General features: G+C 42.6%; 1 protein-coding gene across 1 annotated transcript in view; it reads right to left on the bottom strand.

The window, feature by feature from the left end:
- Positions 1-3,652: 3,652 nt before the first annotated feature.
- UXS1 (UDP-glucuronate decarboxylase 1) overlaps positions 3,653-15,768 on the bottom strand; it is a 224,990-nt gene continuing 212,874 nt past the window's right edge. The window contains exons 15-16 of the mRNA XM_085622619.1: positions 4,402-4,513; positions 3,653-4,300 (exon numbers count right to left, since the gene is read on the bottom strand). Of these exons, the coding sequence (XP_085478745.1) occupies positions 4,281-4,300; positions 4,402-4,513 (132 nt within the window). The 3' untranslated portion in view covers positions 3,653-4,280. The remainder of the gene's footprint in view (positions 4,301-4,401; positions 4,514-15,768) is intronic.

Genomic DNA, 15,768 nt, shown 5'->3' with positions numbered 1-15,768 from the left:
CTCTGGACCCTGCCGCGTCGGGAATCGAACCCAGGTCCCGGGTCTGATCTCTGCTTCAGGGTATGCCTCCTCTAACCAGATGTGTCCACTACAGGGCCAAAGAGGTGCTCCTGGTCAAAAGGCTGATTTAGGATGGTATTTTGTACTTCTTGTTTAAGGCCAGACACCCTGAGCCAGGCATGTCTGCGTAGCCAAACACTAGTATTTACTGCGGGGACGCGGTGTCTGCTGCGTCGAGCGTGCATTTTAAGGAAGTATTAGTAATTAATTTGCCTTCCTGTATAAGGTTATTGGCCTTGTCCTTATATTGTTGAGGGAGGTGTTGGATGAGCTTTTCCAGCTCACCATAGTGGGCCCTATCGTACCTTGCTAGGAGGGCTTGTGTGTTTGCTATCTTCCATGAGTTGGCAGCTTGAGACGCCATACGCTTGCCTGATGCGTCTAATAACTTCGATTCCTTGTCAGGAGGTGGTGTGTCACCTGATCCCTGAGAGTTCGCTCGTTTGCGCGCATTGGCTACGACTAGGGAACCTAAAGGGAGATGCCCTTTGATGTAGATGGGGTTGGTAGGAGCTGCCTTGTATTTTTTGTCTATTCTGGGGTTAAAAACCCTAGCTCTAACTGGGTCTTTGAACACCGCAGGAGCGTGCCTAAGAAGACCTTTAAGCATTGGCAATACATGGGTAGATTTTTGAGGTTGAGCAAATGTCTCTAAACGAAAATCCTCCTCTACAGGGTCTGAATGTAGTTTGACTTTATGGTATGTTGCGGCCTCATTTTTTAACTGGGCAAAACCCACATTGTCATCTGGTGGCGATGGTTCTGAGGGGTAGTAGTCTGGATCATTGTTAAGATCCGGATCAGTATTGTAATCATGCCATGGGTCTGGTTCCTGTGGGGGATCATTAGGATCGTCAGTGTCAAGTGGCACTAAGTCGTCGTCTTCTTGCCTTTCCCCCTGTCCCTCGTCACTATCCTCTGGTTGTGGAGAGTGTGGTGGAGAAATAAGTAAATTAGGGTTGATTGTAGGGGGGTGAAGGTGGTGGTGAAGTGTTGGTAGCTATGTGAATCTTCTTGAGAGGAACTGGTGCATGTGGTTGATGCTCTGGTTTCCTCTTTGCAGGTAGCTTGGTAACTATATGACCAGTCTTTGGGTGAATCAAAATGGTGGTTTGCTTTGGATCGGGGAGAAAAAGTTCTTCGGTATCGAAAGTTTTCTTTGGTGTGGAAGATTTCTCCTTAAAAAACTGGTCTTGTCTTTTTAGGGGCAATGTCCGGTATAGAAGCCTTTCCCGGTTCCCAGACCTTCGGTGTGCGTTGTTTCGGCTCCGGAGGTGTTTGTTTGGGAGGCTTCTCCTTTGGTGTTTTCGGCTCCGACGTTTTCGGTGTCAAAGGCTTATCTGTGTGCTATGGTGCAGAGATGTTTTCTGGTTGCTTCGGTGCCGAGGTCTTATCCGGCTGCTTCAGCGTCGAGCCTTTATCCGCTTGTTTCGGTGCCGAGAGGTCTTTTGCTGTTTTCAGCGCCGAATGTTTCTCCGGTGCTGACGGAGGAGGGTGTGGCAGCTCGGGAGACTTAACCTTCGGTGCCGAAGATGGTCTTTCGGGACAAGGTGGTTGGCTCGAGTTGGAAGGCTTTTCTCTATCCTTCGGAGCTGGGCCCGGAGCGCTAGAAGTTTTGGTTCAGTGTGGACCTGCGCTCGAAGGCGAAGGTGTCACCGGAGCCTTTGGTATGGGCTTGGGTGGGGGGGTCTCTGTACTCACATCCTGTTGCGCCGGGGTGATGTCATCTTCGGCGTCGGAGTCGTCTGCTTCATAGACCGGGACCTGTTGTTCTTCTGGTCCTGGAAGGCTTTCGGGACCTGGATGGAAGATGTCCGGAATAGAACCTGTGCCTCGGGACATCTCGTGGCGTCGAGCTCTTCGATCCCAGATAGTCTTCTTGGATTTGAATGAAAGGCAAGCCTCACAGTCGTCCTCTCTATGTTCTGGGGACAGGCACAGATTACAAACGGAAGGGAGGTCAGAGTGTGGGAATTTAGCCCCAAACTGGGGACATTTTTTAAAGGGAGTCTGTTCCATCGACGCCCGTCGCTACCGGCACGGGTAGGCCCAACGGCCCGCGTCGAAGTTTGTCGATATCGAAGATTTTTAAGTTTTAGTTGAGGGTGCATCGAACTAAACGTGATCGAGACAATACAGTCAGTTAGCTGTGATTGCGCGAAGGGGGTTCGATAACGACACCGACAGGGAGCGCAGCAAGTCACATCTGAACCCGATGGCGGAAAAAAACAATCTAAGGATGGAGTTGATGCCCATATGCACTGTCGACCGAAGGAGGAGTCACCAACCTCGTGACTACAAAGACTTCTTCGAAGACAAAAACAACATGCAAACATCCGAGCCCAACACCAGATGGCGATCTATGCATAAGTGTACAATCTGCAGCTCATATGCCTCGAACGCACTTTTACAAAATGTTCATGATCCAGTCTGGCATCTGGGGGATATTCTAAGGTGAGGTATCTGTTGTTAGGAGTATTCATCAAAAATATTAAGCCAGTGACTGTACTCATGATTTGCAAATGTAGCCTAGTCTCCCATGCTTAATACTAGGTGAGTTGTTGCTTTAGATATAATGGCAAAGCGTGTGAGAAACACAAACATGGTCCACTACTGCTAGGTTTCCCAGTAGATCAGGGCGGAATCATCTGGATGCTTGCAGAGATAATCTTTTTTCTCCTTCATTCCTCATGCTCTTCAGGTTGGCTTCACCTCACACCTAATTTGATCTATTTTGTATAGCAAAGGCCAACAGTGGAGACGGTGGAAACATTCAAGTCAAAATTCCAAGGAGAAAAGTATGATAAGTAACGAGTGACCAGAATTGGAGACAAATGAAAAGCATAGGGGGCTGTAGTGAACAGTGGAATATACAAGGACACAAACAAATTGGCTTGGGGGTGGGGAGCATGAATAACAAGGAATGAGTAGATAAGTCAGTAAGGCCTTGGACTGGAAAGAAAATGTGATAATGCAGGGTAAGAGGGGAGCAGTGGAGGAGAGAATGGAAAAAATAAAAGGGGCATGTAATAAGAAATTGGAGGGTGGGAAAATGAAAAGAAAAAATAGGGCAAGAGTGGACATGAATCAGCAGTGGTGGGAGAAAAGTAAAGAGCCAGTAAAATGGGGGAAGCTAGGAAGGTTAAGAAGAGTGGACAAAACACAGGGAGTTGTCAGAGCACAGGGGAAATGAGAGATTATCCACAGGAAATGCCTGAGTGTGGCAGGAGGAAATAAGAGGGTAAGGCAGCAACAGTGAAACCCAAGCAAAGCCACCACCAAAGCTCCACCCCACCATTTTCTTGATCAGTCCTGCTAGAACCTAGATTACACGATCAGTTTCAGAACAAATTGAATCAGTTCTTCCTCCCATTCTCTCTGAGACACATGAATATGTTACAATAAAAGTTGTGTACCATCATAATTAATCAACCACACTCACATTTCTATCTTGAAAGGATGAGCAACCGAGACAACAGAATATGTGCTCCAGTGAGATTTCAGTCATCAAAGTCTAAAACATGTACATTAAGCAGACAAACTTTGCTTTTAGCCCTTTAGTATTTAAACCAGCATGGCACAGTAGAAGAAATAGGTTTTGGTTTCCATATTTTATTAAAATAGCATATTCAAACACAAGTAAACAATACAATAAACTTTCTTTCCCAGAGAACACACAACACAGTAGTGATTTCAAATATCCCACCCCATGATAACTGAATGTAAAAAGTAATGGTGACATTCTAGAACGCGTGGCCGTGTCTAGACCTTCACATGTTCCTGATTCACATAAAGACATCAAGCTCTGCGACTGAACTCCTTTCACTCCTTAACACGCTACACTAGGAAATGCCAGTGTCTCACTGTCCCGACAGTGCTGCAATGGCAGCTTTCTTGTAGTATGCATAGAATAACGCCTCACATTTAAAGTACCCATTTTTATTTCATAAATAAACTGGTAGTTTTCCTCTCCACGTATCTATCATCTTTAGCTTCAAAAAGAAACCAGTAAATAAAACTGTCCACAGACAGTCACAAAATAATGACATCACAGCAAGATAAAAAACAGACCTTGAGAGACTTGGGATGATGATTCTAATCTAATCTAGTGTACATAAAAAGACAAGGTTTAAAAAGTGCAAGGCAAGGTTTGCAGTTTTGTTTTTTAGGCACATCCATTTCTTTAATGCAAGCTTCAGGATGAAATTCCAGTTTCTTCTTCATGACACCTGATCGAAGTCTTTTGTTTAAGGGGGAAAGAAAAGGAAAAGTTACATCCTGCAAAACGTCAACAGGCATCCTGTCCTGTAATATGGAGTTTTCAGTTCTGTCTTGTTCTACCTTTTTTTATTCTTGCAGGTTTCGGCTTTGGGATGTATTGATTGTTTGCCTGAAATTCAAGTTCTTTTCGAAAGTAGTGGATGGTTTTATTCAAGCCTTCCTCTAAAGGAACCTGTTAAAATAAAAAATAAAAAGCAATATTTGAGCATTATTTGCATAGAGTAAAGAAATATCAAAGTTGAATAACAAGGTTTTATGCAATAAAGGACAGCCATAATGGTAAGGCCTTGGAAAATGTCCATCTCCTCACATTTACCTGCAACCATCAATGCAGATGGCCTCCCAATAGACACATATCCTTAAACTCGGCCTGACCCATTACGGTCAAACTGCGCTTTAATAACCTGCAAGATCTTCACACGCCCTCACCCATCCACTTCAAAATATGTCAGTTTCTACTCATCACATTCCTCAGAAACTAAGGCTCACGTGTAGATGGGGCACAACTCTACATTAAACTTTCACGATCAGGTCACGTCACATTACGCACATCCAGACCCACATGTCATGACAGTCGAGGTGTACCGGGGTGGCAAAATAAGTATTTCAAACCAAATTAGACCAGTTTCCAAGATAGCCTTTACCAACTCTTTTCGCTGTCATCAGCTCTCCCAAGATCTTGGTCATTAAGAACCTACTGGACTACTCCAACACAAACTCAAAATGTGACTTCACTGGGTACATCACTGTTGGGTACTTTGGATGTCTAATGATCTAGATGACCACTTCAAAGGTCTTCTGTGATCGAAAGAGAACTTTGTTCTGGAAAAATGCTAAGTCCAAAGTGTTGTATATGTATGAATTGCATTGTTAGTGTAGCGTGACCTTCACGAGCGTGTTGTTTGTGCTCGTGGAGATCACGCGGGGTTGTATTGATTCAAGAATGGAGGGTTGGTGAGGAAAACGTTGGAATCAGTTGTTGGGCATTGATAAGATGCACTCGTGGAGTAAGGACTGTGAATAAACTACTCCGTTGCTACAACTCTGTCGTCTCTCTATTAATTACTTCTGTGGGTGGATAAATAAGCACTTCTCAACACTGGCGACGATTGGGCAAGAACAGAAGCATTATCGGATGGTCATCGGAAAAGAAAATAATAAGCTTTAAAAAAAAGAGAAGAAGCAATTCTCAAAACCACCCATCGACGCTGTAAGGGTTTGAGTAAGCGAAGACGGCTACAATTTAAAAAAAAAAAAAGAAGAGAGAAATTCACTCGGAGCGGAGGATAAGTAGTAAACATTATTTGAAATACAGCTTCAAGTAAACGGTACCGTAAAGGAGTTTATCATTCTTCAATCCAGCATGAATTTGAAATCGGCGAGTCCTTCGAGATTTCGGTGATTTTCAGCTACGGAGGGGTGTTGTGGTCACGTGAAGTCTCGCGTAGACGTCGTTCCGCGTTACCATCACAACACGCTGTAAATATCACCGTGAGGCGTGTTGTAAACATCACCGTGATTGGAGGGTCTGATTTCATACGTTCTTGTTTTTTCTGTTCTGGTTATTGCGATTAAATTCAGTCATGCACAAGGTCATCTCGCGTTATCTGCAACATCTGAAATCCGAGGAGTGAAAGAAGGAAACCACCGCTTTACATAGAACAAACGGGGAGTAGTCTTCACACTTGGAGAAACGAGGTAAAATAAAATTAAAGTGATTGTACAGCGTGTGAGAGGAAAAGCGACTTGATTTAAAAATGTCAGGAATTGTTCCGCCCCCTTCCTTTCTGTCATCATCAGGTGACCCCCCTATGCCATGGGAGGTGTGGGAGCCTGTGTTTTTGGCCTATGTAGAGGTTCTTGAAGGAGATGACTGTGAACCTGAGAGGAAATTGTCATTGTTAAAACATTGTCTTGGGGGTTTTGGTTTGAAGGAGTTTGCAACACTTCCAGCCTTAATAAATCCTGGCAGAATAAATGCATACCAGTATGCTTCATCGCAATTGAATATTCGTTTTGGGAAGAAAAAGAATGTAGTAATGGAAAGATTCATCTTTTATTCACGGAAACAACGCCAAGATGAGTCAATTGAAGATTATGTATCTGCTTTAAGGTCATTGGCGAGTTCATGTGCTTTTGAACGAATCTCATATGAGCAAGTTTTAAGAGACCAAATATTAATGCGAACAAACAGTAAAAAAGTCCAAGAGAAGTTATGGTCTACCTCTGACTTATCGTTGAATGCTGCCATTGACATTGCGAAATCTATTGAACATTCAGAAGAATTTGTAAAGGAGATCAGAGGCAATGAAAAGGGAGATGTTTTCAGCATAAACAAAAATCAAAAAGAACATGTCAGGGAAAAAAAAGAAATAAGTCAAAGGCCAGTTAATACAAGTAAATATGAGAACAAGAATAAGAGTCAAGGCACCAGTCAAGAAAAAAGGAGCTATTCATTACTATGTTTTAGGTGTGGTAGCTCAAACCACTTAGCGAATTTTAAGGGGTGTCCAGCTTTTGACAAAGTGTGTTCAAAGTGTAATAAGAAGGGACATTTTAGTAAATATTGTAAAACTGTCATGAAGAAAGTAAACCATATACAGTGGTTAGATGATGAGTACAATAGTAATGATGAAAGTGAAAATGAGATAAATACTGTGATCAATATGTGTAATGAGGTCGGGAAATCAACATTTCCATCAGGTATAATTAAGGTTGATGGGAAAGATTTGAGATTTCTTGTGGACTCATGCGCTCTGTATTCTATTATTTCAGCTAAGGTTTTCAATGAGAATTGGCCCAACAGACCACTAATTAATCCTGATGTTTCTCCAGGGGGTTACACCGGTCATAAAATTGACCTAATAGGTTACTTTAATGCTGACTTAGCGTTCTCTGGCCAAGGTACTGTAGGGAAGATTTATGTAGCAAAGTCAGGAGAGTCTTTACTAGGGTGGCCACATCAATATGAATTGGGCATTAAACTTGACCCGAGAGCAAATCCTCCTGTGTTTGCAATAGACTCTAGTTCCAGGCAAGGGTCAAATTTTGTAGATAAATTGATTAGTGAATTTCCAGGGGTTTTTAGTGGAAAACTGGGGAAAAACGTGGGGTTTGAACACGTGATCAAACTCCATGAGAATACAGTTCCCATTCGACATAAGGTAAGGAATGTTCCTCTCTCTTACAGGAATAAATTGAGTGACATGTTGAAAAATTTATGTAATGAGGGTATTATAGAACCCATAGAGTCTTCTCCATGGGTTTCTCCCATAGTTATTTCGCTAAAATCTTCAGGAGAACTTCGTTTATGTGTTGACTTACGCAGTCTGAATCGTGTAATCTGGGTAGACGCTCATCCTCTTCCCAATTTACATGAAATGGTATCCAGTCTAGGCAATGCACAGGTTTTTTCATGCATTGACTTAGCAAGCGCGTACCATCAGGTAGTTCTGGCAGAGGACTCTAAGAATTTCACAGCTTTTATAACCCCAGATGGGTTATTTAGATACTGTCGCATGCCATTTGGACTTGCTAGTGCAGCCTCTGTATTTCAGAGATTAATGAAGGAAACCTTGGAGGGATTATCTGGGGCAATAGCTTTTCAGGATGATATCTTGGTTTATGGGAAGGACGATGAGGAGCATGATAGAAATCTTTACAATGTTATAGCAGCATTAGCTAAGAAGGGTCTTACTCTGCGATTGGACAAATGCAAATTGAAGGCCAAGGAAGTAGAGTACTTAGGGCATACGATTAGCGGTAAAGGGATTAAACCAAAGCAAAAACATATTCAAAGTGTTGTTAAGGCTCCAGTACCATCATCAAAAGAACAGTTAGTTGCTTTTCTGGGGCTCACCGAATTTTACGCTAAGTTCATTCCAAATTACTCAGTCAAGGTTGATCCTTTTAGATGTTTAATGAAAAAGAATGCAAAATTTGTGTGGACAGAGAACATGACTCAGGCTTTTGAGAACCTCAAAGAATTCATAGTAAATGCACCCTGTTTGAAACCGTTTGTTCCAGGGGCAAAGTGCATAGTCATGGTGGATGCTAGCAATCTGGGATTAGGAGGTGTGTTGATACAAAAGGACGATTGCAATGAGTGGATTGTAGCGTATGCATCTAGGGCATTAAGGGATGCAGAAAAAAACTACTCGGTGATTGAGAGAGAGCTTCTTGCCTGCGTATGGGGTGCAGAACATTTCAGAAGTTTTCTATGGGGGAACGAATTTATCATCAAAACTGACCATAAACCCCTTGTGTACTTAATGTCTCCTGGGGGTGGAAGATCAATGTCAGCACGATTAGCAAGATTATCATCAAGATTACAATCATTTAGATTCAGCATTGAATATGTTCAAGGTAAAGCAAACATGCATGCGGACTGTATGTCAAGACTACCCATTGTTGGTGAGGAACATTACCAATGTGATGACTGTGAGGTAGCTTTCACTACACATGATTTGAATGTAATACACGGTACGGGGAAACATTTAAGAGAGGAAGACTGGATGATGGAAATGGGGAAAGATAACGAATTGAAGGTTTTAAAGGAATACATTGTACAAGGTTGGCCAGAGATAAGGAAGGTGTCGGGTGATATGATGAGTTTTGCTAAAATTCAAGAAGACCTAGCGCTTGAAAACGGTTTAGTTATGAGGGGTGACAAAATAGTTCCTCCTTTTGGCCTCAGGAATGCAATTATGGAGATTGCTCATGAGGGACATCTCGGAATTTCATTCACTAGAAGAAGGGTTAGGGAAGCATTTTGGTGGCCTGGAATAGACTCTGCAATTGAGCAATATGTGAGTAAATGTAGTATTTGTGCTAGCAGTGATAAATCTGCTGTACCGTTACGGGTAGAGTCTCATCCTGTTCCTTATCCCAGTGGTCCGTGGAGGAAATTGGGTATTGATATCATTGGGCCTTTTCAAGTGTTGCCAAAGGATAAATGTTTTGGTATTGTACTCATTGATTATTTTTCTAAGTGGCCAGAAGTTAAGATGGTTAAGGAAGTTACTTCACAAAGTGTCATTGAATTCTTAGATGAGACATTTTGTAGGGAAGGAATTCCGCAGGAAATAGTCACAGATAATGGACCACAATTTATTAGTAAAGAGATGGAGGCATTTTTACAGAAATGTAATGTAAAACACAGAAGAATTGCTGTTTTCCATCCAGAGGCAAATGGTCAGGTGGAACGATTCAATCGTGTCGTGAAGGAAGCTATACAGTTGTCCCTTAAAGGGGGGTTGAATTGGAGCAACGCATTACAGTCTATGCTTTTATCTTATAGGACGTCACCAAATTCAGTAACTCTTGTCAGTCCTTTTGAGTTGTTGAGGGGACGTAAACCAAGTACTAGTTTGGTACCATGGTGGTTAAAGAAAAATTGGAGTGATAAGGAATTTAATGCAGTTGATTATGATGTTGTTAAGCAAAGAGTTAGTGAGCAGAAGGGGAAAATGAAATCTATAATGGACAAGAAAAGAGGCACTTGTAGCAAAGTAAGGATTAGTGTTGGTGATCTTGTTCGGGTGAAGAGGAAGGAATGTGTTCCCAAAGGTTCACAGTGCTGGTCGGATCCTAAGAGGGTAATAGAAGTGTTAAGTAATGCTGTACGTGTTGAGGGAGGAAGTGTTTGGAATTTGAACAGGATTTCATTATTTAAAGGGATTGCTCATTTAGAAAAAAGTGTTGAGGTGAGTCCAAGTTCAATTGAAGATCACAATGAACAGCAACCCCATTGTTCAAAATGGGGTGGTGAATCAAGGGGGAAACGTGAACATCATTACCCAGGGAGATTCAAGGACTATGTTATGTGCTAAAAAAAAAAAAAAAAAAAAGGGGGAAGATGTGTTGTATATGTATGAATTGCATTGTTAGTGTAGCGTGACCTTCACGAGCGTGTTGTTTGTGCTCGTGGAGATCACGCGGGGTTGTATTGATTCAAGAATGGAGGGTTGGTGAGGAAAACGTTGGAATCAGTTGTTGGGCATTGATAAGATGCACTCGTGGAGTAAGGACTGTGAATAAACTACTCCGTTGCTACAACTCTGTCGTCTCTCTATTAATTACTTCTGTGGGTGGATAAATAAGCACTTCTCAACACAAAGGATATGTTATCCAAGAGGCGTCAGCCAAACTACCTTGATACACATACGTCTAGCCCTATGCTCTAACTGGAACTTTGAATAAGCTTTTAGTTTAAAACCCCATTCCTAAAGCACAACTGGCGGTTATGATATTTATTCCAGTTGGGGATACTACCCTTACAAGTTTATTACTAGTAGCATCTAGTTGATGTAATTTTTATATTATGAATTTCATTCGTCTAAAAATCGGTTTCTTGATTTCACTGGAAAAATCGCACATAAGCATTTAATCTCTCCCAGATTTACCAGCCCAGTGAGTTCTTCACACCTAACTAGATCAGTAACTTTTCCCTTTACTTGCAAACAGTTTTCAAAAGTACTTTAAAATTTTGTTTGACATGTATCTTACTGCGGCACAATATGGTGGCAATACCGGAGGTCGCATTTGTCGATGTGACAACTTACCTGGTGCTTTTTCTGGGACTCTTGCCCAGATATCCCAAAGACGTCAGGATGGAGAGTGGAATCTACATCCATCCAAGCCAAAACATCTTCCAACAACACTACCAGAGTTCTCTACTGTGTTGTAAGGAGCTCCAGCTAGCACAGGAAAAATCCTGGCCTGGAGTGTTTGGTTGAACCCTCACTGGAATTCACATTGCTCATCTTCCTGTTCTAGACATGGGTTGGGCACATGGCATATTTTTGTTTCAGAGGGCAGCAGTGGTCATGGCTTGGTCTCTTGTGTTCCTCCTTGCAGCCCCACAGGCAGTCACGCCTCAAATCTGCTCAACTTACGGGGATGAAAATAAATATCACCTTCCCTGCTCCATATAAAACTTTGTGACCTAAACTAGACTGCCTGGCTACAATGTGCTGGGCAGGGAGGGGGAGAAGGAAGGCACAACACAAGGAAATGCAAGGAAACAAATTGAAGACTGATGCCAGCAGATGTACAGATCTCTTAATGGCAACACAAACTTGGGGCTACACAAATACATGGTGACTCACAGTCACGACTGAGCACTTACCCTTCATGTACAAACATGTTGGACACTGGCATTTCGGAAGTAGGCAGGGGTTTTGTTGGGGGGTCACGGAAATGACAGAGTGCACAGACAGGACTGATATGCTGAGAAGGGCAAGAAGAATGTGGCCATCCCTTTAGTCTTCAGGACTTTGAGATGTTGTGGAGTGAAGACATGGTAGGATCCTAGAAGGAAATTCCAGTTCCCAGCCACAACTGGTGATCTGATGAAGGTCTACTGCGAACCCCTACTAAATGAAAAAGATTACCAGCAATGTTCGAGTGTTGCAGGGATTCTGCTCATGCACAGAACTATGCGCAGGAAACCAGGACCTCAGTGAATTGTGGTGTACCAAAAAAAAACTCACCTCAGTACCCAGAACCCCTATCCGACTAGCATCAGTGTCTCATTTGTTCTCCGTACTACAGCGGAGCTACCAATGATTAGACAACCCAGAACAAGCGACTTAGGTTACTCTCAGGAATGGTGGGAATGAAGAACACTCTTTCGTTTTTATTCTCATATCAGTCCACAACGTGAGTAATCAGACACGGAAAAGTCTAACATTTTTATTTTAACTACGTGCTCTAAGATGCAGTATTTTGGCTAACATAAGCAGGCAAATGATTAGAAATAAAACAATCAGAATTGTTACAATTCCATAAAACACAAAGGGAGAAATCATAATATAATGATAGTGGAAACAGGTCTTATATCGCCTTGTGTACCACCCTCCCCTGGCTAGAAGCTAGTCTTATAATAATAGAAGGTCTCTAGGTTTGAATGGGGAACCCCATACCTCCAAGATCTGCTTAGCTGAATCACAGCACAGGATCAGCAACGCTCTCTGTAGGTGGAAAGGTTTTCTCCAAGTGTCAGTATCATGCATGCAATGCAATATTAAAGGCACCTGAGTTTCAGATATTTGCAGCTGTGTGCTTGTTGTGTCTAGAGCGTGGGCCAATCAAGGTCGCGGTGTAAGTCTAGGGATGTGAAAAACAGACCAGTCTCATGTGAAGAAAAAGCAAGCAAACAGTTTTACTTACAATAACAGTTACCTGTAGTGTCGTGTGCAAAAGCGGCAAAGAGGCCAGATGGTGTTTAACTCCTAAAACGCTTATGCTAACATAGCAATGTGTGCAGGCAGAACCCTGTCTTCACTACAACCTCCCTTGATCGGACCACGAAAAAAATAGGTAAGCAATGTAGGAACGCAGAGTTCAAGTTCGAGAGAGACAGAACCAAGTTCATATTTTGCCAAACCGGATAATTGGTAGTGAAAAGTTTGAAAGTGTGAGGTGAAACATTTAAAAAAAATATTTAAAAAAAATCAAGCATGGCCCGTATACTGTCCATTCTGAAGCAAAAAAATAAAAGTAAAAAATGTGAGCCAATACGTGTTGAAGATGGACGATTTCCAATTTAGTCCATCAACGTATAGGCACAGTATGTTGCAACAGCCTCTAAGAGGAAGTCATTATAGTTATCAGTAAAGGATTCAGCAATCCAATCTAATAAAGTAAATGAACATACATGTTTTTCGATAGTCTGATCCTCTAGCACCATCAGAGGACAACTTGTGTGTTCTTCGAGATAACTTTGTGCCAGGAAGTCATGGGCTACTGCACATATATCCCAATTTCCTAGGATTCCATGCGCAGCCACACAGGCCATAATCCCGATACCAGAACAGTCCAACTCATGAGCCACTAAGGGACTCATTAGTCGATCATAATCTGGGGCAGGAGACACCATGTTTAAGAGGCACAAATCCAGAGCCCACCCAAATGAACAATCTAGGCAATGGAAAACAGGTTGCACGCAAATAAAGTATGAGAACCGGAAGGACAATCCATAGGCTACACTCAAAGTGGCCAGAGATAGCATCCGGTTGCGAAGTTGGAGCAGCCGGGGCAGGCTGTCGTGTGACACAGATTGTGCAGGCATTGCAAAACAAACAAACCGACAGCAGCACACCAGCAGCCAAGGCGAGGATTAATGGAAGCTCGCTGAAGATGCTGGAAAAAATAGAATGAAAAAATGCCAGTATCACACCAAAAATAGTTTGGAACGAGGTCACAAGGCCGGAGCCCACAACTTTGAAAAAATGCGCCAAGCCGGTTGTTGACAAGGCATTGAATATAGTATGAATCAAAGCACCAAAATGAAGTGGGCGATCAGTATTTAAAAGCGCATGCACCTCGGTGCGGGTGTTAGACAAATGTTTCACGAGAGGCAGTTAGGGCGACTTCTTTTTGGGACAATAGAGCCCTTATTCTGCTCATCTTGTTGAACTCTGCTTTCAAGGTTGGTATGGAAGGCCAGATGGATATGTCGAGTCTCCCATGTGGGGGCGGGAAAAGCACATTTTTACAACAAACTACACATTGGGAGACAGTTACAATATACAAATCCCTGCTAGCATCCCGTAACACGCTTCATTATTTAAAACCAAATAACTACTGTTAGCTAGTAATGTGAAAGTTGGTGTAATAGCTGGCACAGGCTTTCCCTTTAAAATGCAAGCCAAATTCCATGCGTGAACGTTGCACGCGCCATGCAATTGTATATTCTTGCAAACTAATGAGTGAGCAGGTGTAGAAGTGCACTCCTCTCCTTTTAAATAAACCTCTTTACCCTCTCTCAGGCACCTGTATGTGAATGGGAGTGACCAAACTTCATGGAGAAAGGCGCTACCTATTGGTTCATATCTGCCTAAGGCATAGTGTTTCATACATGAACAGAACTTAAACAAGGGAAAAAGCAGTGTGATTAACCCATGAATAAGCCACACAGCAGAGTTTGATTCGGCCACAGAAAAAGGTAAAGGTTCCAACTTTTCAATACGCAAAAGCTAATATGTAGCATCTTTCATGGACATGAACTGTTGTTTATCAGTCAGATTAAACGGCAAAAATAAAGATGATGTATTCATGTAGTCCCAGGGAACTTTCCCAGCCTTCAATGTTTGTAAAGTCCATGCAAACTGCATTATAGAACGCAATTGATTTTGACCATGGTATAAAACAGACACGTCATCCTGTACAATATCCACAACAGATGAAACAATATTATCTAAAGTGTAAATTCTGAAAGAAAGAGTATTAATGCTATTATCAATGACAGCAAGCACTTTTTACAAATTAGCTTGATCAGTAGCCCTCAATCTAGAAGCAGCATCAATTTGAGATAAATTCCAAAGTTTGTTGCAAATTGAATATGCTACTTACCAGTATGCATCTGTTCTTGGCATGTAGGGCTGCTGACATTCATATCTGTGCATAGATCGCCGCCTAGTGTTGGGTCCGGATGTTTACACGTTGTTGTCCTGGAAGAGTCTTCGAAGTATCCTGAGATAGGTGACTCCTCCCCTGGACCATAGTGCGCATGGGCATCCTCTCCATCCTCAGATTGTTTTTCGAAATTGTGGCAGTGATGGAGTAGATACAGAAAGTGATGACCATGTATACAGTAATTCTGAGAGCTGCAGCTGCTACAGGCGCCGGGGAGGAGGGTGGGCGATATGAATGTCAGCAGCCCTACATGCCAAGAACAGATGCATACTGGTAAGTAGCATATTCAGTTCGAGGCATGTGAGCTGCTGAATTCATATCTGTGCATAGAATACATAGCAGTACCTCCCATTAGCGGCGGCTACCAGTGCCAGCTGCAGCGGTCTGAAACAGAGTTTTGAGAACAGACTGTCCTACAGCTGCCTGCTGTTTTGATTGCACATCTACACAATAGTGTTTGGTAAATGTATGTGTAGTGGACCAGGTGGCTGCTCTACATATATCATGCAAAGGAATGTTTCCCAGGAAAGCCATGGAGGCCCCTAACTTACGTGTTGAGTGGGCTCGTGGGGGAATCGTCAATGTGCGTTTAGCTTTTTGATAGCAAATTTGAATACATTTAACGATCCATCTGGCTATTCCTGCTTTGGAGATGGCGTTACCTTTGTGGTGTGGGGCAAAGGCAACGAAAAGTTGTTTTGTTTTCCTAAAGACTTTATTCCTGTCTATATAGTACATGAGGGCTCTCTTTACATCCAGTGTATGGAGTGCTCTTTCTGCGACAGTTTGTGGGTTTTGAAAGAAAACAGGCAGTTCAATGGTTTGATTCATGTGGAACTGCGATATCACCTTGGGCATGAATTTGGGGTTGGTACGTAGTACGACCCTGTTGGCGTGAACCTGTATAAATGGCTCTTGAACGGTTAGTGCCTGGAGTTCACTAACTCTCCTCAAAGAAGTGATTGCTACTAGGAAAGCTACTTTCCAGGTGAGGAATTGAATCTCGCA

The sequence above is a fragment of the Triturus cristatus genome, chromosome 8 (assembly GCF_964204655.1).
Source record: "Triturus cristatus chromosome 8, aTriCri1.1, whole genome shotgun sequence".
In the NCBI taxonomy this organism is placed as follows: domain Eukaryota; kingdom Metazoa; phylum Chordata; class Amphibia; order Caudata; family Salamandridae; genus Triturus; species Triturus cristatus.
The sequence above is the reverse complement of the archived record's forward strand: the minus strand, read 5'-3'. Positions and strand labels throughout refer to the sequence as shown.